The 23,642-nt window shown below is 35.8% G+C and overlaps 4 protein-coding genes and 1 pseudogene across 5 annotated transcripts; all 5 read left to right on the forward strand.

Moving 5' to 3' along the window:
- Window positions 1–1,022: 1,022 nt before the first annotated feature.
- On the forward strand, window positions 1,023–2,388 carry LOC120282645 (annotated as a pseudogene).
- A 2,339-nt stretch (window positions 2,389–4,727) lies between these two features.
- On the forward strand, window positions 4,728–8,775 carry LOC120282608 (ADP,ATP carrier protein 1, mitochondrial). The gene is made up of 4 exons (XM_039289447.1): window positions 4,728–4,855; window positions 6,755–7,280; window positions 7,694–8,065; window positions 8,164–8,775. The coding sequence occupies exons 2-4, from the start codon at window positions 6,774–6,776 to the stop codon at window positions 8,458–8,460; spliced, it is 1,176 nt and encodes a 391-aa protein (XP_039145381.1). The 5' UTR covers window positions 4,728–4,855; window positions 6,755–6,773; the 3' UTR covers window positions 8,461–8,775.
- Window positions 4,738–13,748, forward strand: LOC120282630 (ADP,ATP carrier protein 1, mitochondrial-like). 2 transcript variants are annotated; one of them, XM_039289475.1, is made up of 4 exons: window positions 4,738–4,855; window positions 11,707–12,229; window positions 12,643–13,014; window positions 13,113–13,727. In XM_039289475.1, the coding sequence occupies exons 2-4, from the start codon at window positions 11,726–11,728 to the stop codon at window positions 13,407–13,409; spliced, it is 1,173 nt and encodes a 390-aa protein (XP_039145409.1). In that variant the 5' UTR covers window positions 4,738–4,855; window positions 11,707–11,725; the 3' UTR covers window positions 13,410–13,727. The 2 variants fall into 2 exon arrangements, with proteins under 2 accessions (XP_039145409.1, XP_039145402.1); XM_039289468.1 differs by lacking the exon at window positions 4,738–4,855 and adding an exon at window positions 10,066–10,210 and having other exon boundaries at window positions 13,113–13,748.
- Window positions 13,749–14,783: 1,035 nt separating this feature from the next.
- LOC120282619 (ADP,ATP carrier protein 1, mitochondrial-like) lies at window positions 14,784–18,298 on the forward strand. The gene is made up of 4 exons (XM_039289458.1): window positions 14,784–14,933; window positions 16,559–17,084; window positions 17,293–17,664; window positions 17,763–18,298. The coding sequence occupies exons 2-4, from the start codon at window positions 16,578–16,580 to the stop codon at window positions 18,057–18,059; spliced, it is 1,176 nt and encodes a 391-aa protein (XP_039145392.1). The 5' UTR covers window positions 14,784–14,933; window positions 16,559–16,577; the 3' UTR covers window positions 18,060–18,298.
- Window positions 18,299–19,153: 855 nt separating this feature from the next.
- On the forward strand, window positions 19,154–23,631 carry LOC120256648 (threonine--tRNA ligase, chloroplastic/mitochondrial 2). Its single transcript, XM_039264327.1, is given in 9 exon segments — window positions 19,154–19,488; window positions 19,916–20,062; window positions 20,201–20,348; window positions 20,423–20,676; window positions 21,142–21,519; window positions 22,102–22,410; window positions 22,528–22,728; window positions 23,196–23,396; window positions 23,399–23,631. Coding segments are annotated over 9 exon segments (2,001 nt in total). The 5' UTR covers window positions 19,154–19,185; the 3' UTR covers window positions 23,459–23,631.
- The last annotated feature ends 11 nt before the right edge of the window (window positions 23,632–23,642 follow it).

The raw sequence follows: 23,642 nt of genomic DNA on the forward strand, positions 1-23,642 counted from the left end.
ATCTACACTGTAGACTAGAATGACCTCGATTAAATATGGAGATTTAATTGTACTTAAAAATATTATAAGGACTAAAAGGATAAAAAGTATATAATTACGAGTACCTATGCAGTAATTAAACCAAATTTTTATAAGCATGCAAAGAAAATAGCTAGACAATTTATTAAATTACGAATATATTTCTTTTGCTTTTTTAAATGAATAAATCAATTCAATTAAAAATAAAGATATAAACAAAAATTATTAAATCATGAAAAGTCTTTTAAAAAATCTACTGCTGTGGATCCACACTCAAATACAGGGGAAAAATGCACCAAAATTTTTAAAAGAAAATGTTGAAGTCACATATATTTCTTTGAGAAAATTATTTATTAGTTTTCGTAATTTTTAAAATATTGTCTACGATTTATCTAATATTTTTAATATTTTATGCACTGCAGTTTTTATTTATTTCTTTTTCAGTCCTTAAAAAAAACTTTATTAGTTTATTTTATCTAAAATTTTAATTGCGTGTTTATGTGTAACCATATACATTTTCACTTAATAAATTATATTTTTTATTTAGTATTTATTTTTAATATTTAATATTTTAGTTTTTGTTTAATATTATGTGTTCTCGTTAAAGAAACTAATAAAAATTTCGGTTAATGTCAGTTACTTTTCTGACAAAAGAAAAAAAAATAATTTTTTTAAAAAATACATAAATACTTAAAAATTTTTAATCAAAGTGAGAAACATAAAGAGATTGATATAAATAATTTTTCTATTTCTGTTGATTTTACTCAACTTAAATTTTTATGTTTAAACAGAAATTAATTTTATATTATTTTTTAAAATTGTTCTCTAATTATTACCATTTATTATTGTTATTATTACTACTAAAAATGATAATCAATTATATTTGATTAGGAGAAAGGAAATAGTATTTAAATATTTATGTTAATCAGGGTGTTTTTCGTGAAAAGTTTTTTTATTTTATTTTTAAAGTCCTCATTTACCAAACTCCTCCACTTCTCAAGCTCTCTTCACTAGTACTGAAATTTCTCCGCTTCTTCATCGATTGATCCATCTAGGGTTTCAATCCATCCCCAAAATCCATGGATAACGCCGCCATGGTCGCCGCCGGATCGTTCCCCAACCCCTCAGCCCACCCCCGCCGCCCCTTCAGCCCCAGCGAGGATGACGACGAGCCCAGCCCTGCTGAGGAGAACGCCAACAATGGCTGCAAACCAAAGAAGGGTGTGTCCTCTTCGCCATGGCATCGAATGAAATGGACCGACGACATGGTACGCCTTCTCATCGCCGTCGTCGCCTATCTCGACGACGCCACCCCGGAGCCTGGCGCCGCTGGTGGTTCGCTGGCCGAGCGCAAAGCTCTTCTCAAGAAAGGAAAGTGGAAAGCGGTGTCGAAGCTTTTGATGGATAAAGAGTGCTATGTCTCGCCCCAGCAATGCGAGGACAAGTTTAATGATCTGAATAAGAGGTATAAGAGATTGAATGAGATTCTTGGGAGGGGGACGACGTGCAGGGTTGTGGAAAATCCCACCTTGTTGGAATCCATGAGCCATGTTTCTGCTAAGGCGAAGGAGGATGTCAAGAAGATCTTGAGCTCTAAGCATTTGTTCTATAGAGAGATGTGTGCTTATCACAATGGGCAAATTGTCCCCAATTCGCATGGTAGTGAACCAAACAATGGCAATGCGCATGGCTGTGAGACTGGGGGGCATAGGGAGGAGGTGGAGGATGAGCAGGAGGAGGAGGAGGAGAGTGAGGAGATGGAAGACAAGAGAGATGGTTTGGAGAAATTTAAGGTGGAGATGGAAGGAGTGTTGAGAGACGAGATAACGTCAACCAGGGAGAAAATGGAGTGGTTTAAGAAGCGAAGATTGAGTCTTTTGGAGGAGAGGTTGGGGATTTTTAATAAAGGGTTTGAGTTGGAGAACCAAAGGTTTAAATGGAAGAGGTTCTCGAGCAAGAAGGATTTGGAGCTGGAGGGGCTTGAGGTTAGAGAATGAGAGGTTGAGGTTGGAGAATGAGAAGATGGCGGTATTAGTGCGACGTAGAGAGTTGGAATTGGATGTTCAGAGTTTGGGGGAGTCGTCGGGTTATAGGGTAGAAATGGGAGAGCAAGGGAGGTAGCAGATAGAAATGATTGGTTTTAGTGAGTGTTTGATCCATGCTTCCTGAAGTCTAGCTTTAGGATGCTGCCGTATTTGAGATACTCATTTTGATCAGTGTTTGTGATTGATGCATTGAGAATTTGGTGTTGGAGGTCTGTGTATGTACATGTTAGGATCTGTGTAATTGATTATGAGAATTTTTTTTTATTCTCATGAAAATGCTTCATTTATGTGAAATTTATACTGTTGTGCTTGTTGGTGAGCTTCATTCACAATGAACTTGCTGAGTGTGAATATGAAGAGGGGGATTGCTCTTCATGAAGTTGTCTAAGGAGTTTGTGTCTTCCTCAAAAAACATCAAAGTTAAGTTTAATGTATTTGCCTCGAGTTTGAGTGATTTTGCTGAATGTTTTGTAGTCACGTTTTAATCAATTGTCAATTTTAGCTCATGTTTGCTCATGTTTGTTTTAATCAATTGTCAATTTTAGCCAATGTTTGTTATTTTCAATTTTGATGAATATATTGAAAGTTACTAATCTAAATGGCCTTCTTTTAGCGGCTAATTTTGTTATTGCTATATATTGATATATGTTCTTTCTTTATTTCAGGAGTACTTTGCATCCGCTGAACCTCAATTCTCAAGTAAGAGATCAATTAAAGAACTGATTTGTCATCATTTTGAGGATTCATGTTAAAACACTGCTTCTGCCTAAATCTTGAGCTTTTTTTTTTCTTTCAAGGTGTTTCTATTTTTACCTCTGTGTCTTATGTTGGTTTATTGTATTGCTATAGCATATGTGAGAACCTAGATGCCGCATTTGGAACCCTAGATATCTTAAAGGTTTCGTGGACTGGTCTAAATTCTCAAACTAAAGTAGCAAGTGCTGCGGAGTCATATAAGAATGACTATCAAGGGTTGTTTGTTCCTGGTCTCTTTTTAGATTCCCATGAGTTTGATGGTATGTAAGATGCCCATGTTTGGTTCATGAATTTTCATTAAATTCTCAGGCAAATGTGATTCCCAAAGGTTTTATATTCCCATGAAACATAAGAATATGAAACCCTCTTGAATAGGTGGTTTTGTTTCATTCCTCACATGAGGGAATGTAACAACAAAAGAAAGGAACTATTACGCCTCTTACTTTAGCCTTTGTTTCATTAGTTTAAATATTTTTACAGTTTCTGTCTATATTACAATATAACGTACTCATCAAACCGATTGCTTAGGCATCTAAATCTATGGTGGAATGTCACATTCTATGAACCACATACAATAGACTCTCGTGATTATCAAAATGGTTAACTTTTGTTAGTTGTATCATGATATGCTATCATGTTTTAGCTTTGATTACCTTGAAAACCTTGAGACAATAATGTGACCTTTCTGTCTTTTGGTTTCTTAGGGGTGATCCATGTTAACCATTGACAAATATAGAGACTACCTCTATAAACATTCTCTGATGATATTTTAAACTTTGACATAAATAGAGAGAGTCTAGCATGGTATGAAATATTTTGTAGCCAATTTGATACAAAATTATGATTTGGTCTAGCATGGTCTGAAATTATGATACAGAATCAGCAGGAGGCCTTGCATAGAAAATGATCATGAGTTCATATAGGTGATGAACTAAGCAGTACTTTCAATATGAAAGAAATGCAAGTATTACATCCACCACTTCCTGCTTAAATTCCAAATCATCATGAAAGTTTTTGACTGTTAATGTGAAAGCTATTTGATGATTTGATTTTGATGTCTGAAAGCCTTAACTAAGCTGCAATTGGTGATTGATTTGTGAATTGTCTTGGTATATATGTGTGTTCCTTAGAGATGACAAGCAAGAAGGAAAATTGTCTTTTTGCATTAGAATCAAATCAAAGAAAGGGTATTGTTTTGGCTTATTTTTTCTCATAATTTTTTAAATTTGTTATTCTTTCTTTTTCTAACTTTTCTTCTCCTTCTTCTCTGTCCAGACACATGTTAAAGATGCTAGTTGTTGGTGGTTGACAGTCATTGCTCAAAGTGGTCAAAATTGTTATGCCATTCAAAGGTTGTGTGCTGTATGTAATTAAAAGTTTTATAATTAGGTAAATATTCATACAAAATTTATAATTTCTTTGTATATGAGTAATTTTATGAGGGTGTATATGTAATTATGTGATTATAAGGGGCATAATTCATATTTGTTAATGTTTCAGGTGGGTCCCATTTGATAAGAAACCAAGCCTAGCCTTTTTATTGGCCATAGAGGTGTTTGCTGTTTGGCTACGCACAGCCAAATCCTTTTTAATTAGCATCGATTCATCACAGCCGTCTATTTCGCTCCGAGATCAGCACTGTAGAAGATATCATATTCCATCCTCCTTGTTATGTCAACCATTCAATATTTCTCACCTTTAAAGACCCCGTAAAAAGAAACCCAGAAAAGTGACCAACTATGCCAATTGGTTGGTTTTCCTAGCTTCTCTCTTTGCTCCTTCAGAACATGTTTAACCTAAACAACGCCCTAGCTGTGATTCGTCAATCAGTCTTTCTAGAGCCACGTGTTTCATCCTTAGCTAAAGCTTTATTTTGAGGCACTCGTTTTAGTTATAATGTTCCAAGAGAGACAAGATACACAAGGTCAACCATGGGAATTCGATAAAAGAGCACGCTTTCTCGTTGTCCCCTTCGCTCTCTCTCCATTTGTTGGTTCTCATTCATCGAGCGAGCGAGGGCGCTGCGCTCCCGAAGGGTAAGCCCTCCCTTTCCTTCGATTTGTGCTTCGTTTTTTCTCTATATATGTGTTTCTCTTTGCTATGCTTCCTGATCTTTTGATCTTTTGGCTGAAAAGGTTGGTTCTGTGATCCGATTCGGTGGTTTGAACTGTTGCTGTGGCTTTGATTATGATTGTGTTGTTTTTTTGTTTTCTTTTTGTTTTTTTGAATTGGATCTGTATATTCTTTTTGTTTCATAATGTGATCGGGGTTTCCGGGCGTTTCGATCTGTGCATTTTTATGGATCTGGGGCTTTGGATTTGGGGAATTCGTGTGCTTTTTGTTAGGTATTTTTGTTCCGTATTCGGATCTTGTTAGATCTGTATATTTTTGCTTGTATTTTATGTGAGGTGTGTTTTACTTGTGGATCTGATGCCCTGTTAGGTTTTGTTGCTTGCTTGTATTTTGGATTTAAAATTGAATTTAATTCTTTTAGTGATTCTGGTGTTTGATTTCGCCTCTTGTTTTGTGATCAGTGTATTAATTTTCATGGTGTGTTAACTATTCAAGTTTATCAAAGGCCCTTTGCATACATACCAATTTTGAAAATTCTGATGCCAGACTGGAAAAGATGCCTTCTTTACTGTTGCTTGATCATTAGTGGGTCCTCCAGGTGTTGGCTATTGATAAGAGTGATTTGAAGGGTGTGAGGTCTTATCTATTTTTATTAAAAAGTTTCAATTGAAGGCTTCTCATCCATTGTAGGCTATTTTGTTTGTTTCTCTTGGATTACTAACAATGATTTGAATATTTAAATTCATTCTGGCGTTCTGAGTAGGCGACTTTTGGTGTGGCCGTTCTCATTTTCAGTTTATATTTTGCTGATCAAGAATAATTACTTGTGCTATCAATTGTTTGTCTTGAAAATGTTCTTGGGTTCACAATGGAAGGACAACTTTATGTATTCCTTTGTGTATAATTCTTTTCCCAAAGCGTTGGGATGGTTTTCTCTAGTTGAATTATTCAAACACGCTTTTACCACTTAAATCCAAAGAAGTCAATAGTTGCCTTGTTTGAATTGGCTTTTATAAAACCCAGAAATGCTTTTAATAAGTTAAACATTTCTGGGTTCCAAAAATGTTGTTTGTATTAGTTTTTCTGAAAAAACAGAATCTGTAAAAAAGAAATTGTAAAAAAAGTTTTTTTTTTTTTTCCAAAAGCTAGTCATGATCAGTTTATGAAAAAAAGCTGTTTTTTAGCTTATTTTTGCAGCTTTTGCTTCTACATAAAAGCTAATCCAAACAGAAAATACAAAAAGTGCTTAACTTACTTTGGAGAAGCACTTTTTTTCGAAGCACTTCTACTAAACTAAAAAAAAGCAATTTTTTTATAAATCAATCCAAACAAGGCCTTTGTGGTGTTGATTAACTATCTCACTGATACGAGGCTTATGTGCAAACTTTAAACCAACTTATCTTGATTTGTATTGTTTAAATTTTTATAATCTAGTTTTTAAAGAGAGAAAGCGGAGAAGCTTGGATGTTAGTGTGTGCTATTATTATCGTGAATCGGGGGTCTTTTTTTAGTTATGGGGATGTTATCTATTGCTTGTGTGCCTTTAGCTGTTTTAGTTTGACTTTGTTATCCTGCTGGAAATATAAGACCATTGAGCACATTGAGTAGGAGAATAAATGGGTTTGTTTACGTTGGAGGAAGGGACTTCTGATGATGGTGCTGTCTGCTAATGGATTTTTTGCTAAGGTTCTTGATAGCGAAGATGATCAATTTAGTTCCAGACATTCTTATGTTTTCTTTTATTTTGACAATGTGATTTTTTCTAATGCTCATCTGTTCAATGTGTGGCCATTAATGTTCCTGTCTAGAATGGGTCTTCTTTTATTGCTAAACTGGCTGATATGATTGTGTGGTTGCTGTAGGTTTGTTTATTAGCAAATCATGGCAGATCAAGTACATCACCCGTCTGTCATTCAAAAGGTTGCTGGTCAGTACCAGATAAGCTCTGGCTTTTCCCGAGATTTGAAGGCTTGCAATCAAAGCTTTTATTCCCCTTCACTGTATGCAAGGCGCTTCACAACTGGGAATTATGTTAATGGGGCACTGCAGAATCCTTTGATGCAGCCGTACAAGGCGACCTGTGACCTTTCAATGGTGCCATCGGTCTCACCTGTCTTTGCCCATGCACCTGCTGAGAAAGGTTTCGCAAGCTTTGCCATAGACTTTCTCATGGGTGGTGTCTCTGCTGCTGTTTCGAAGACAGCGGCAGCTCCTATTGAACGTGTGAAGCTTCTTATCCAGAATCAGGATGAAATGATCAAGGCCGGTCGTCTTTCTGAGCCTTACAAGGGAATCTCAGATTGCTTTGGTCGCACGATCAAGGATGAAGGTTTTGCTTCATTGTGGAGGGGAAATACCGCAAATGTGATTCGTTATTTCCCAACTCAGGTGAGTTAAATGTTAGTTAGCATCTTTCTGTTATTTTGATTTGGTTAGTTGTTTTTGTGCCATCTTGCTGAAAAAGTTCTTCTGGTGGATACCTAAATAGAAAAATGTTATAACCAACTTACACATTGATTGATCTATGGGTGGATCATATGCTTTGTGCATGATCAGATTTGATTTCAATCAATCTTTACTCAGATTTCTAGGTTATTACTGGGACCATTATGTTTGACCTTCCCTTGTAAAGGCCTTAGTTTGTCTGTGCTCCTTCACCTATGTTTTTGGAGGAGTTCACAAGCCAGTATTTGTTGTAGACATAGATGGCCTGAAATCAATCATGTCTCAATATTGTTTCATGTGTTTTTCCTCTGCATTTTTGTTGTCGACGTGTCTAATAACACTGTTATTTCTTCCAGGCATTGAACTTTGCATTCAAAGATTACTTCAAGAGGCTGTTCAACTTCAAGAAAGACAAGGATGGGTACTGGAAATGGTTTGCTGGCAACCTGGCATCCGGTGGAGCAGCTGGTGCTTCTTCCCTGTTATTCGTTTACTCCCTCGACTATGCTCGTACCCGTCTGGCCAATGATTCCAAAGCCGCAAAGAAGGGCGGGGAGAGGCAATTCAATGGCCTCATTGATGTCTACCGGAAAACTCTGAAATCTGATGGCATTGCTGGTCTGTACCGTGGTTTCAACATCTCATGTGTTGGAATAATTGTTTATCGTGGCCTCTACTTCGGAATGTACGATTCTCTGAAGCCCGTGCTTCTGACCGGAAGCCTGCAGGTATGTTATTCTTTTTCATCGTCCTGCTCCAATGCTTATCCTATGTGGCTTTGCGGTTTCTTGAAAGAACACGGCATTTTCTTGTTGAATCATTACAGGATAGTTTCTTCGCGAGCTTTGCCCTCGGCTGGCTGATCACGAACGGAGCAGGACTAGCATCATATCCTATTGACACAGTTCGCAGAAGAATGATGATGACCTCTGGTGAAGCTGTGAAGTACAAGAGCTCTTTTGATGCATTCTCTCAAATCTTGAAGAACGAGGGAGCCAAGTCTTTGTTCAAGGGTGCGGGAGCAAACATTCTCCGTGCCATTGCCGGTGCTGGTGTGCTTGCCGGTTACGACAAACTACAGCTGATTGTCTTCGGCAAGAAGTACGGCTCTGGCGGCGCCTAAGTTTCAGGTTGACCATTCCCATAGATGGGGATGAAAACCAAATACCCGAATTTTATATTCAAAATCGTGTGCTCGTTTATTTAGCTAGATTTTTTGACACCCAATAATTTTTTGCCTGCTGAGGGTCTCCCTCAATTTTTGGGGTAAATGTTTCTCCGAAACTTTTATTTTTATTTTTCCCTTGTCTGTCACCCCCTTTCGCATTCCATCCTTTTGTGTTAAAAGAGTTTGGCAAAGTTGTATGTTCTCAGCATACTCTTGAGGCAACAATAATTAGACTGATATAATTCAGTAGTCTTTGATTTGCAGAGCTCATTTATCTTTGCTGTTGTTGTTATTTGTGCATCCTTTTCTACTTGTCACTTGTTATGGATTCATGATTTTTAGTTTTTATTGAATGGGAATGTCTTGTGTTATGATGTTTAGGTAAATCAGGGCTTGTGTTTGCTCATTATTTATTTGAAATAGACAACAATTCTTGTGAGAGATCAAGGTTTTAATATTATGATTAATGTGTTTGTCTTAATTTTTGTTTCTATTATTTTTTAGGGGAAAAGTTTTTAAAATTATAAATTGATCATGATGTCTTAATTTTGTATCATATGAAATTAATATGGATCAACTAGAATGTAAAAAATATTTTATTGATTTTGAATTTTGTTTTAAATGATAAATAATTAATGATTTTTAGTTCGCAGTAATGATACATATTATAGTAATGAGATGGGAGATGATTGTTATTTATTTATTTATTTATTTTGCTGTAATTTGTGGTAATTATATTTAATTTGAAACTTATATTACATAATAGTTAATTAATTAGCAGAACTAATGTTTCCGAATTTCGTAAAATATTTTATAGGTAAAATTTGAGTAAATTAAAATTTAAAATAAAATAATCAAATTATAATACCAAATATTACATTATACATATTTTTCGAAATATATTTTTGTATCCAAAATTTTGAAAAATATTAAAATAAGATAAAATGTTAAGAAATAATTAATTGTAAGAAAAAATGAGCTTTTTTAAAGTTGAAAATATTCTCAAAATAACGTAATTCAAAATTAATTTTATTAATTAAAAAATAATGTTTATGAAAATTTCAAATTATTATTTAACTGTCTTTTAAAAATTAATATTTAAGTTATGTGAGAATCAGTTATAAACCCCTCAAAAGTTCTATAATTGCATATTTATTCACAGAAAAAACATAATTATATATATACCCCTAAAAAATATAGGTAATTGCATATATGCCCATACTGTTAGATTCCAGTAATCAAACTTGATTAACTATGCTTATAACTTTGATTAAGATATACAAAATGTACAAAATAACCATTGTACAACTTAAAAAAACTTTTCAAGGGTATATATGCAATGGTATAATGGTAATTTTATATATTTGTTGTTTGTTAATTGATAGTTTTTCAACTAATTTGAACTTCAAGAGTATATACGCAATTATGTATATTCAAGGGTATGTATGCAATTAACTTTTTATTCAAGGGCAAATATGTAATTTTAAAATTTTTTACAAAAGCCCCTTAAATTATTTAATATTTTTGGTTTGACAACCCTACCCCTGCACATGCTGTTGCTGAGCCAAATTCCATAAAAGCCCTTCGACTCCATTTCTTGTCTCTCTTCGCCGCCTCCTTCTTCTCGCTCTCTTTCTCTCTCGTTCTCCGCCTTGGATCCAGTGTGAGGCTGTGAGAACAAGAGAGGACGCATCGATCTCGCACTGTGAGTCACCGATCTCTTACTTTTTGTTGAAAGTTTCATCAATTATTGTTGTTGTTGTTGTTGTTGATGATGATGATGATGATCTTCTGTTTATACGCTTTGACGAATTCCATTGTTGTTTTTTTCTATTTGGATCTGTTATCTTTAGTCGTATCTTACTTACGTTTTACCATTCGGAGGTTTTTTCTTTTGAATTTTGAGAAAAGTTTGTATTTTTGAGATGTGATATGTGATTCCAAGTGTGCTTTTTTTTTTAACCGGATCTGTATATTTTTCGTTTCGTAATGTGATTGTGTTTTTCCGGGCGTTCGATCTGTGTGTTTTTGTGGATCTAGAGTGCTGGATTTGAGAATTCGTGCGTTTTCTGTGGTTTATGATCTATTAGATTATCTTTGCTCCTTATTCGGATCTTGTTAGATCTGTATGTTTTTGTCTGGATTTTATGTGAGGGTTGTTTTACTTGCGAATCTGATGCTCTGTTAGGGTTTTGTTTGTATTTTTGATTTAAAGATGCTTTCTTTAATGTTGCTTGATCATTAGTGTGCCCTCCAGGTGTTGGCTATTGATATGAGTGATTTGAAGGGTGTGAGGTCTTATCTAATTTTTTTAAAAAGTTTCATTTGGAGGCTTCTCATCCATTGTAGGCTATTTTGTTTGCCTCTCTTGGATTTCTAACTATGATTTGAATGTTATATGTTCATTCTCGCTTTTTGAGTGGCCGACTCTTGTTGTGGTTGTTCTCATTTTCAGTTTATATTTCGCTGAGCAACGATGAATACTTGTGCTATCAATGGTTTGTCTCAAATATTTTCTTGGGTTCAGAATGGAAGGACAACTTTTATGTATTCCTTTGTGTATAATTCTTTTTCCCAAAGCGTTGGGTTGGTTTTCTCTAGTTGAACTATTCAAACATGTTTTATCAGCTAAATCTGAAAAAAGCAATAGTGACTTTGTGGTGTTGATTAGCTTTCTTACTGATTTGGAGGCTTATGTGCAAGCTGCAAACCAAATTATCATGATTTGTGGTATTTAGATTTTATAATCCAGTTTTTAAAGAGAGAAAGCAGAGAAGCTTGGATGTCAGTGTATGTTACTATTATCATGGATCTGGGGATTTTTTTTAGTTTATTGGGATTTGATCTATTACTTGTGTGCCTTTAGCTGTTTAAGTTTGACTTTGTTATCCGGCTGGAAATATAAGACCATCAACCACATTGAGTGGGAGAATAAATGGTTTTGTTCACGTGGAGGAAAGGACTTCTGAAGATGGTGCTGTCTGTTAAAGGATTTTTGGATAAAGTTCTTGCGGCGAAGATGATCAAATTTGACCTAGACATGCATTTACTTTCTTTTGTTTTGACATCGTGATTCCTTCTAACAGTCATTTGTTCAATGAGTGACCATTAATGTTTCTGACTAGTAGAGTGGCTGTGTTTATTTTATTTTATTTTTTTGATTCCAAACTGGCTGAATGATTGATTGTGTGGTTGATGTAGGTTGGTTTATTAGCAAATCATGGCAGATCAAGTACATCACCCGTCTGTCATTCAAAAGGTTGCGGGTCAGTACCAGATTAGCTCTGGCTTTTCCCGAGATTTGAAGGCTTGCCAAAGCTTTTATGCCCCTTCACTGTATGCAAGGCGCTTCACAACCGGGAATTATGTTAATGGGGCACTGCAGAATCCTTTGATGCAGCCGTACAAGGCAACCTGTGACCTTTCAATGGTGCCGTCGGTCTCACCTGTCTTTGCTCATGCACCTGCAGAGAAAGGTTTTGCTAGCTTTGCCATAGACTTTCTCATGGGTGGTGTGTCTGCTGCTGTTTCGAAGACAGCGGCAGCTCCTATTGAACGTGTGAAGCTTCTTATCCAGAATCAGGATGAAATGATCAAGGCCGGTCGTCTTTCTGAGCCTTACAAGGGAATCTCGGATTGCTTTGCTCGCACGATCAAGGATGAAGGTTTTGCTTCATTGTGGAGGGGAAATACTGCAAATGTGATTCGTTATTTCCCAACTCAGGTGAGTTAAATGTTAGTTAGCATCTTTCTGTTATTTTGATTTGGTTAGTTGTTTTTGTGCCATCTTGCTGAAAAAGTTCTTCTGGTGGATACCTAAATAGAAAAATGTTATTACCAACTTACACATTGATTGATCTATGGGTGGATCATATGCTTTGCGTATGATCAGATTTGATTTCAATCAATCTTTACTCAGATTTCTAGGTTATTACTGGGACCATTATGGTAGACCTTCCCTTGTAAAGGCCTTAGTTTGTCTGTGCTCCTTCACCTATGTTTTGGGAGGAGTTCACAAGCCAGTATTTGTTGTAGACATAGATGGCCTGAAATCAATCATGTCTCAATATTGTTTCATGTGTTTTTCCTCTGCATTTTTGTTGTCGACGTGTCTAATAACACTGTTATTTCTTCCAGGCATTGAACTTTGCATTCAAAGATTACTTCAAGAGGCTGTTCAACTTCAAGAAAGACAAGGATGGGTACTGGAAATGGTTTGCTGGCAACCTGGCATCCGGTGGAGCAGCTGGTGCTTCTTCCCTGTTATTCGTTTACTCCCTCGACTATGCTCGTACCCGTCTGGCCAATGATTCCAAAGCCGCAAAGAAGGGCGGGGAGAGGCAATTCAATGGCCTCATTGATGTCTACCGGAAAACTCTGAAATCTGATGGCATTGCTGGTCTGTACCGTGGTTTCAACATTTCATGTGTTGGAATAATTGTTTATCGTGGTCTCTACTTCGGAATGTATGATTCTCTGAAGCCAGTGCTTCTGACCGGAAGCCTGCAGGTATGTTATTCTTTTTCATCGTCCTGCTCTAATGGTTATCCTAATTGGCTTTGCGGTTTCTTGAAAGAACACTGCTTTTGCTTGTTGAATAATTACAGGATAGTTTCTTCGCAAGCTTTGCCCTTGGCTGGCTGATCACAAACGGAGCAGGATTGGCGTCATATCCTATTGACACCGTTCGCAGAAGAATGATGATGACCTCTGGTGAAGCAGTGAAATACAAGAGCTCTTTTGATGCATTCTCTCAAATCTTGAAGAACGAGGGAGCGAAGTCTTTGTTCAAGGGTGCTGGAGCGAACATTCTCCGTGCCATTGCCGGTGCTGGTGTGCTTGCCGGTTACGACAAACTACAGCTGATCGTCTTCGGCAAGAAGTACGGATCTGGCGGCGCCTAAGTTTCAGGCTGACCTGACCATTCCAATAGATGGCGATGAAAACCAAATACCCGAATTTTATATTCAAAATCGTGTGCTCGTTTATTTAGCTAAATTTTTTAACACCCAATAATTTTTTGCCTACTGAGGAAGGGTTCCTCAAAATTTTTGGAGTTAATGTTTCTCCGAAACCTCTATTTTTCATTTTCATAGTCTGTCAGCTACTTTGGGCATTCCATCCTTTTGTGTTAAAAGAGTTAGGCAATGTGTTTTGTTCTCAGCATACTTTTGAGGCAACAATAATTAGACTGCTAAAATTCAGTAGTCTTTGATTTGCAAGAGCTAATTCATCTTTGCTGCTGTTTTGCTTTTTGTGCTTCCTCTTCAACTTGTGAAGGTTTCATTCTTTTCACTGAATGAAAATGCATGCCTTTGAATTATGTTATATATTCAGATAAATCAGGGTTTGTATTTATTTGGGGGAAAATTATTTATTAGTCTTTGTAATTTTGTAAATATTCTCTGTAGTATTTTTGACATTTCAATATTTTCTCCCTTTTTTTTAAGTCATGCAGCGTTTATTTTATTTAAAAATCAAATTTTGTTCCGTTCATAAAATATACTTCTTGTTTATTAAAATATATTTCGTTTAACATTGTATTTTTGTGTGTAATCACATAAATTTTTATTTAATATGTTACTGTATTTTTATCTAAAAAAACTGAGTGGTATTTTGGTCAACATCAGTTATTTTTTCTAAAAAAAAATTTGAAAAATGACAAAAAAAATTTGAAAAATAAATTGTCATAAAAAACAAAGATTTTTTTGGTTAAATGAGAACCTTGGAGATTGATATAAATAATTTCTCTTTACTTGGTTTTGATTATTTTTTTGAAATTGAGAACAATTCTTGTGAAGCATCATGGTTGTGTTTGCCTTAATTTGTTACTATTTTTGTTGACTAAGTTTTTTAAAATAGAAAATTCTTATAATAACTTAATTTTTGAATCAAATAATCTAGAAAATAGAAAATATTTTAATGATTTTTCAAATGATAAATAGTTAATTAGGCCAAAAAGATATTTTGTCAAAAAAAAAAATATATATTTTGTCAAAAATGTTGGTGTAATTTAAGGATTTACAAGGGATATATATGTTAAAAAAAAAAAACAACTCAGTACAATTTCCCAGAACAAACAAATTTACTATTTTAAATTAAAATTGTTTTAGTTATTTTTTTATTTTAATCTGACGTGATTCAATTTAAATATTAAATTAAAAATTATTTTTAAAACAAAAATTTAAAAAAATTAATATTAATATTAAATTATTAAAATTTTATTTTGCCAACCCTACCCTTGCACATGCTATTGTTGAGCCAAATAGAAAATTCCATAAAAGCCCTTCCTTTCCATTCCATTGCTTGTATCCCTCCTCCGCCGCCTCCTTGCTCCTCCTCTTCTCGCTCTCTCTCTCTCTCTCGTTCTCCGCCTTGGATCCGGTGTGAGGTTGTGAGAACGAGTGGGGACGCATCGATCGCCTACTGTGAGTCACGATCTCTTACTTTTTTGTAGAATTTTCACCAATTATTGTTGTTGTTTTTGATGATTTTCTGTTTATACGCTTTGACGAGTTCCATTGTTGTTTTTCTTTTTGATCTGTTATTTTTAGTCGATTCTTACTAATGTTTTACCATTTGGAGGTATTTTTTCTTTTTAATTTTGAGGAAAGATTGTATTTTTGAGATGTGGTGTGTGATTCCAAGTGTGGCCTTTTTTTTTTATTTTTGGAGGGGTTTGTGGTATGCTGGATCTGGTGATGTTGTTGTCTGACTTATGTTATGATTTTAGAAACAATGTGTTGGATTTAATGCTGTTTGCTGTTTGAAGGAATTATCATGCTGTAGATTTTTCAGATTAATGGTCATATGGTTGATTTGCATGGTGAATTTGATGGATTTGCTTCCAAATTGTTGTTTTTTCAATAGTTACTTGCTTGATCCGGAAATGTGGTGTAGTTTGTAATGTGATTGATGCTTGCATGATTTCATCCCTCTGGAGTAGTGTGAAGATAGTATATCAAAGTTATGAATTTCTCTGTCCGGTTGAAGACATTTTATGGTGTTGATTGTGTTGATATTTTGAAATTTTGTCCTATTTTGTATACCCAAGGTGGGCAATAGCCTTTGGTTGCCATTTTGCATGGTGTCCTTGTTTTACAAGCTAATTATGGAGTCTTACTCATTGTGATGTTTGAGGCTTTTCTCATAAGTTAAGAAAGTTTAGATTCTTTATGTACATTCTTGAATTCTGGGAAGATTTAACAACAGTTTTTTGAACAATAGAGCAAGAAATTTAAGAAAGTAAGCTTGAATCCATATAGGAATGTGTATATTTTCCTTGGATACTGTATGGTAAGCAGGAACATTTGTGGATCATATATTCCCCCTGGAACTTGTGAGTTTTGTTTTATTGATTTCTGTGTCATCTCATTCTCCATTTTATTTTTTCATTTAAATTGTCGGTCTTAATGTTATATACATATATATGTTGATTCTTATTTTTCTATTTTTTTAATAGTGTTTCTTATGATCTTAAGGACTCTTTTTTTACTTTGACTTTAATATGACTTACCCTTTTCCAAAGTTATATTTGCTTAAAACTTGTTTTATGACAATATTTTCAACCCATCTAAGCAATGTAGTTCATGCTGTTTATATACACACGCATGCATAACAACAGCTTGTTTTATGAAAATATTCTCCATCCTTCTAAAAACAATGTGATATTCTTTTACATGTCTGTATGCATTTGCACATGTATACACATGCTTATGCATATAACACACTTATGCATATATACATATTATATTTATGGTCATGTTCATGTATCCGGTTTTTGTAAATTCAAATGTGCAATACTCTCCTAAGCTCAGATATTGGATGCTCTTGGTCTAGTGACACTGGTTTGATGATAAGGTTCATACTGAGGCTTATACCTCATCCTTGTATCAGGGTAAAGAGAAATCCATTCCTTGTATACAAGTTTTGAACTGGTTCTTATTGTTGTTTGTTCACTTTTATCAGCCACACTAGATTTTACTCCATTTGAAGTTTTACTTTTTTAAGCTTGAAGAATAATTTGTGACCGTACTGCATGTGATGGTTGTAGGTTTTGCATTTCATTTATCATGGCGGATCAAGTGAATCACCCGTCAGTTGCCCAGAAGCTTGCTTGTCAGTTCCAGTTGAGCTCTGGTTTTTCCCAAGATGTGCTGTCTCACAATCATAATATTTATAGCCCTTCTCTGTATACAAGGTGCTTCGCAAGTGGGAAATATGTAAACAGGGGACTGCAAACCTCCTTGATACAACCTTACAGAGGCACATGTGATCTATCTATGGTCCCATCCGTGTCTCCGGTCTTTGCCCATGCACCTGCAGAGAAAGGTTTCACAAGCTTTGCTATAGACTTTCTCATGGGTGGTGTTTCTGCTGCTGTTTCTAAAACTGCTGCAGCTCCCATTGAACGTGTGAAGCTTCTCATCCAGAATCAGGATGAAATGATCAAGGCTGGTCGTCTTTCTGAGCCTTACAAGGGAATCACGGATTGCTTTGCTCGCACCATCAAGGATGAAGGTTTTGCTTCACTGTGGAGGGGGAATACAGCAAACGTTATCCGTTACTTCCCAACACAGGTTAGTTTTGCTTGTGGAGCTTTTTCTTCTTTTATTTAGTTTTCATTCATCTTTAATTGTCATCTACATAAAAATTCCATTGAAGGTTCATTTGGAATATTTCACATCATTATTATTTTTGTTTTGGTTTGGTTGTTACAAATACAATGTATGATACAACCTTTGCTGATGTTGTAATTTAGTTACTTTTTACTGTTATTTCTTCCAGGCGTTGAACTTTGCATTCAAAGATTACTTCAAGAGGCTGTTCAACTTCAAGAAAGACAAGGACGGGTACTGGAAATGGTTTGCAGGCAACCTGGCATCCGGTGGTGCGGCCGGTGCTTCTTCATTGTTATTTGTTTACTCTCTCGACTATGCTCGTACCCGTCTGGCCAATGATGCAAAAGCGGCAAAGAAGGGTGGGGAAAGGCAATTCAATGGCCTTGTTGATGTCTACCGGAAAACTCTGAAATCAGATGGCATTGCTGGTCTGTACCGTGGCTTCAACATCTCATGCGTTGGAATCATTGTTTATCGTGGCCTTTACTTCGGAATGTATGATTCTTTGAAGCCAGTGCTTCTGACCGGAGACCTGCAGGTATTTTATTCTTTTTCTTCTTCCTGCCCAAATGCTTATCCTACTTAGCTTTGCAGTTTCATAAAAGAACATGGCATTTGCTTGTCAAATCATTTCAGGATAGTTTCTTCGCGAGCTTTGCCCTCGGTTGGCTGATCACGAACGGAGCAGGACTAGCATCATATCCTATTGACACGGTCCGCAGAAGAATGATGATGACTTCTGGTGAAGCTGTGAAGTACAAGAGCTCTTTGGACGCGTTCTCTCAAATCTTAAAGAACGAGGGAGCGAAGTCTTTGTTCAAGGGTGCCGGAGCAAACATTCTCCGTGCCATTGCCGGTGCTGGTGTGCTTGCTGGTTATGACAAACTTCAGCTGATTGTCTTTGGCAAGAAGTATGGCTCCGGTGGTGCCTAGGTGCTGTGCATCTCTTCTTTGACGACGATGATGATGAAAACAAGATACCGGAATTTATATTTAGGCTGTGCTTTCAATTCTACATAAATACATCTCAAGTTTGATCTTTTTGTCCGGATTTTTGCTCTTCGAACTTAAATTTATTTACTTCAGCCTATTTTCTTAGGACTGTGACTACCAGGAGTTTAATGTTATCTGTTTATCATATCTAACTTTGCTATCAATATTTTAGTAGTTAATTATGTTTGTAGTTGTGTGTTATATTTCAAGTTTTTACTTGTTCTAATTTGTAGTCGTGTTATATTTCAAGTTTTTGTTTTTGTTTTTTTGTTTTTTTAATAATTTGTATTTAATTACATATTTTTGAAGTATATTTTAAATAAAAATAATTTTGAGAATTTAATATATTTTTTATAAATTTTAAATTTTTAATTAATTTTAACTGATTTTTGTGATTTTGTTAAAATGAACTAAGAAAAAAACCTAGTATTTTTCAATTGAAGTTAACTATCTATTTTTAATAATATACAATTTGATAAATTTTCACCTATTGACTCAGTGTGTATGTACATTGAGATTTTACATCCAAGAGGAAATTATATGATAAAGAAAAAAATAGATAAAAATTAATCAAAACTAATATCTAATAATTTATTAATTCCCCCAAATGAATTCCTAATCTTTAATTGTTTAGCAAAGCAAACATTCGTGACGTTCACAGGAAAGTCCCCAGATAAACAAAAATTTGAGAAAAAAATTGAAAAAAAGAGATAATAAGAAAAGGCTTTAGTGAATACTAATAACAACAGTGGCAAATTATTGTACTGCTTTCCATCGGGTTGGTGTGGTGTTTTTTTTTGGGTATAATTTAAGTTTTGTTGACATCTTATTTTTTACTGAGCTACTATTTATAAGTATTCTTACGTACGTAGGTCTATACGATCTAAGAATGTAAAATTAAAGCCTCTATTTATGAATATAAAAAAAAGTTCTTTTTAATTGTTTTTATAAAATAATAATTCAGGTTAAATGCTATATAACCTTTTTTTAAAAAGAAAAAGAGAATTTTATCCGAGAGAAGCAAAAAGAAATCCGGAACAAATACCCGCCACGTTTGGACGAAGCCATGGACTCCGTGCTGAGAATGGCGGCCACTGTGCCCGTTCTCCTCCTTCTCCCCGGCGATCGGACCCTCGCCGGACCCTCTCCGACCCTCTTCCTTCCCTTCCACTCGCCGGAGGATCTCCGCTCTCCGTTCTGGTGTTCCGGCGTTGAAGCCTTGTGCGGTTTCATCCCCTCCGTGCCGGCTCCTGAGGCCGTGGCTGAGGTCCAGAAGAGAGCCCCGGAGGAGGAGTCTGAGAAGGAGGAGGAGAAGATCGTTCTACCCACTAATGAATCATCCGAGAAGCTTCTCCGAATTCGTCACTCGGTATCCACTTCTTCTGTGTTTCTTCCGTTTGATTCTGGAATTGTGAAATTTGATGAAATTTTAGGTTGAAAATCATGCGTTTTTACTCTAATTGGATTAAAGGTCACGGCTTTCGCACTGCACTAGCTGAAATAGCAAGTTGATTTGATTACTTGAGATTGATCCCTAATTCGATTATGGCGTTTCAATTGTGGTCTATCTTTATGTCTTAATTCAATTGGTTTATTGGTAGACAGCTTCTTTCTTTAAACTTAGTTTGAATTTGTGAATGCTCTAACTGTTTTGCTTATTTTTCACGTTTTTTTGTTTTGTTGGCATTACCATTTTGCTTTACTTTTCATCTGAAAATGCAGAATGTCTAGTTCTGGATTTTGAGTTTGTGTTTATGTCCTTTTAAAGAGAATATGTTTATGTAAATTCATTGCAGTGTGCTCATGTGATGGCCATGGCTGTTCAGAAACTTTTCCCTGATTCCAAGGTTACTATTGGTCCTTGGATAGATAATGGCTTCTATTATGACTTTGATATGGAACCTTTGACAGATAGAGATTTGAAGAGAATAAAGAAGGAAATGGTGAGTCTGGCACACTGAAGACTGATGTTGCTTATGCTTTGAAATGGACTAGAGCAATTGCATAATATAATTGCTTGGGAAAATATTTATTAGCTTATTGTTTCAGGTTATGGCATTTATTTCTTACGTCATCTGTAGGATCGCATCATCAACCGAAACCTACCTTTGATTAGAGAAGAAGTTGCACGAGATGAAGCTCAGAAGAGAATATTGGCTTTAAATGAGCCATACAAACTGGAGATTCTGGAAAGTATCAAGGAAGAGCCTATCACCATCTATCATATTGGTTAGACTTTGTTCTTCTTCCTTTGCATCTGCATGCATTTTGTATGGTGCAAATTCACTTATATTGTTTTGCAGGAAATGAATGGTGGGACCTCTGTGCTGGACCTCATGTCGACTCTACCGGGCACATAAACAAGAAAGCTGTTGAGCTTGAATCTGTTGCAGGGGCCTACTGGCGAGGAGATGAAAATAGACCAATGTTGCAGAGGATATATGGCACTGCATGGGAGACTGAGGAGCAATTAAAGGCTTACATTCACTTTAAAGAGGAGGCAAAGCGCCGGGATCATCGTCGCCTTGGGCAGGATCTTGATTTGTTCTCCATACAGGTAAGTTCTATGATTCAGAAAAGTATCACTCCTATTATAGTTTTCCTTAATAGAATACAACCTTTTAGCCTTGCTATTGTCGCAGATTGTGTAGTGATTGAAATGTTAGGCCACATTCAACAGAGCTTGGCTATTTCTCTCATGTTAGTTTGTTAGTTAACAGTTTCAGAAATTAGTTCTGTATTTCACAGTTTTGGATTTTATCTGATTATGCTTGCAATAGCTTCCTACTTAGTGGCCCTATCAGTTTGTAAGCCTGGTGTGCTTCTATCCTTTGTAAATTCGTAATGAGACCTTTGTGGACCTTTACACTGTTATGCAAGTTGTATTTATATTTAGATGGTTTTTCAGCTTTTGCTGTTGATTTTTCAGGTCTAATGACAAGGTTATCTAAATAATTTTCAAGCTTCAATGCCTTTCTTTGTGGATAGTGACTCATCCTGATCTGCCTTTTGGCACTTGCAGGATGATGCTGGTGGAGGACTTGTATTCTGGCATCCAAAAGGTGCCATGGTAAGGCACCTGATTGAAGATTCATGGAAGAAAGTTCATCTTCAACATGGATATGACCTTCTGTATACCCCACATGTGGCAAAAGCTGATCTTTGGAAAATTAGTGGCCATTTGGATTTCTACAAGGAGAATATGTATGATCAAATGGATGTTGAAGATGAATTCTACCAACTTCGGCCTATGAATTGCCCATATCACATTCTTGTATACAAAAGGAAACTGCATTCATATAGGGATTTTCCTATCAGAGTGGCAGAGTTGGGAACTGTGTACAGATATGAACTCTCTGGTAGCTTGCATGGACTATTTCGTGTGAGAGGATTTACTCAGGTAAAGTTATATCCATCTTATTCACGTGGGTTGATGGTGGATCTGATATCTGGTGCAATATTTATCATGGCATTGCCTGTGTCCTATTTCATATATGTCTTGTTTCCTTGTTTGATTCCATCATATTTCTTTATCTGTCTTGAGTGGTTATGGTCTGAAGTCATTTTCATTTTTCTACTTCTGAACTTTGTTTCAACTTTTTATCAAGTATCCTTTCTGTGTGTATTTTATATAATTGCTCTTACTTTTGTATTTGACTTGCTATTTTATGATTCTGCTTTGGATGTTTTTGGCCAAACTTTACTAATGCTGTCCACCTATCATGCATCTTTACTTTGTGATGACGTCCTCTTTAAATATTTTATCTGGTTGCATTCTCAAATTTGTTTCTTTTAAGGTTGTTTAAGCTATTTGGTTTTTCTGTGGAATGAAAGAAAGGAACTAATTCAATTGATTTTGAAGCAACGCCTTGATAACATATAGGTTATTATTTTCTACAACGAATGTATAAACATTAATTTTTCCACACCTCATGGGCACATAATGCCTTCTGCAATTGATTCTAAGTTCTGATGGTTGCAGGACGACGCTCACATATTCTGTCTGGAAAATCAAATCAAGGATGAAATACGGGGAGTTCTTGATCTTACTGAAGAGATACTGCTTCAGTTTGGTTTTAGAAAGTATGAAGTCAACCTTTCAACCAGGCCAGAGAAATCTGTAGGCAGTGATGATATATGGGAAAAAGCTACTGCTGCCCTGAGAGATGCATTGGATGACAAAGGCTGGGATTATCAAATTGACGAAGGTGGTGGTGCATTCTATGGTCCGAAGATTGATCTCAAAATTGAAGATGCTCTCGGAAGGAAGTGGCAGTGTTCAACTGTGCAGGCAAACTATCCGAAACATTGCATTTCTTAGTATCTGTCTTGCTTGAATCATTGAATTTACTATTTTAAATTCTCATATTGAATGGAATATAATGGTTTCACAGTGTTGCTTTTGCAGGTTGATTTTAATTTGCCCCAGAGGTTTGACATTTCTTATGTGGATTCGAACTCTGAGAAGAAACGGCCTATCATGATCCACAGAGCTGTTCTTGGTTCTTTGGAAAGATTTTTTGGAGTCCTCATAGAACACTACGCCGGTGATTTCCCTCTGTGGATTTCACCTATCCAAGCTCGTGTTTTACCGGTCACTGATACTGAGGTGCTCACTTATCCTATATTCTGGTGAAGTATAAAAAATAGAAAGAATGCAAATGAATAAATTGATCTTATGTTTCACAAATAGCACCTCTTGTAGATTCTTCTGCTCAACAACTTGCCATTTGTTTTTATTACTATTTTTTACTGAATTGAAGTCAATAAACAAAATCAAAGTCATTTACTATTTAATCAATCCGGTACGCATATTTCTATTTGAGAATTCCTTTCTAGTGAATCTCATCAACTTCTAGAATTTGATTTTTTTTTCCCTTAACTGTTGCCAGTAAAGAATTTGTTCTCAGATTCTTTGTTTGTGCACATAGAAATGTGACTAATTCATGAGATTCTTTCCACTGATAATATTCAAAGATTATCGTTTCTGTCGAACTTACATGTCGACGTAATCTCAATTTCAATGTGCTAAACTCTATAATCTTCAAATGCTAAATATTTCGGGAGTGCATTCAGGTTCAATACTGCAGTGAAGTGGTCTCAAGGCTTAAATCGAACGGGATTCGAGCTGAACTTTGCTACGGAGAGCGATTACCGAAGCTCATAAGGAATGCAGAGAAGCAGAAAGTGCCGCTAATGGCTGTCGTCGGTCCAAAAGAAGTCGAGAACAAAACTGTAACTCTTCGGTCCCGGTTTGGTGGTGAGCTAGGAACGATGGCCCGTCGAAGAGTTTCATTCGGAAAATTCAATCTGCCATCGAGAACAGAACTCGATTGTAGACATACTGTATATTAATCATTCAATATCAGTCATCAAATTCAACTCCAAAGATTACTTCAATTGGCCTGTAAATTTTACATTTTAATTTTTTTCTCTTGTTCACTTATCTTCAATGTATTCAAAACTGAGAGATCATTGTTCAATTATAATATAAAGCTCTGTTTGATCCAAATGTGCATGATT

Source organism: Dioscorea cayenensis, chromosome 3, assembly GCF_009730915.1.
Source record: "Dioscorea cayenensis subsp. rotundata cultivar TDr96_F1 chromosome 3, TDr96_F1_v2_PseudoChromosome.rev07_lg8_w22 25.fasta, whole genome shotgun sequence".
NCBI lineage: Eukaryota > Viridiplantae > Streptophyta > Magnoliopsida > Dioscoreales > Dioscoreaceae > Dioscorea > Dioscorea cayenensis.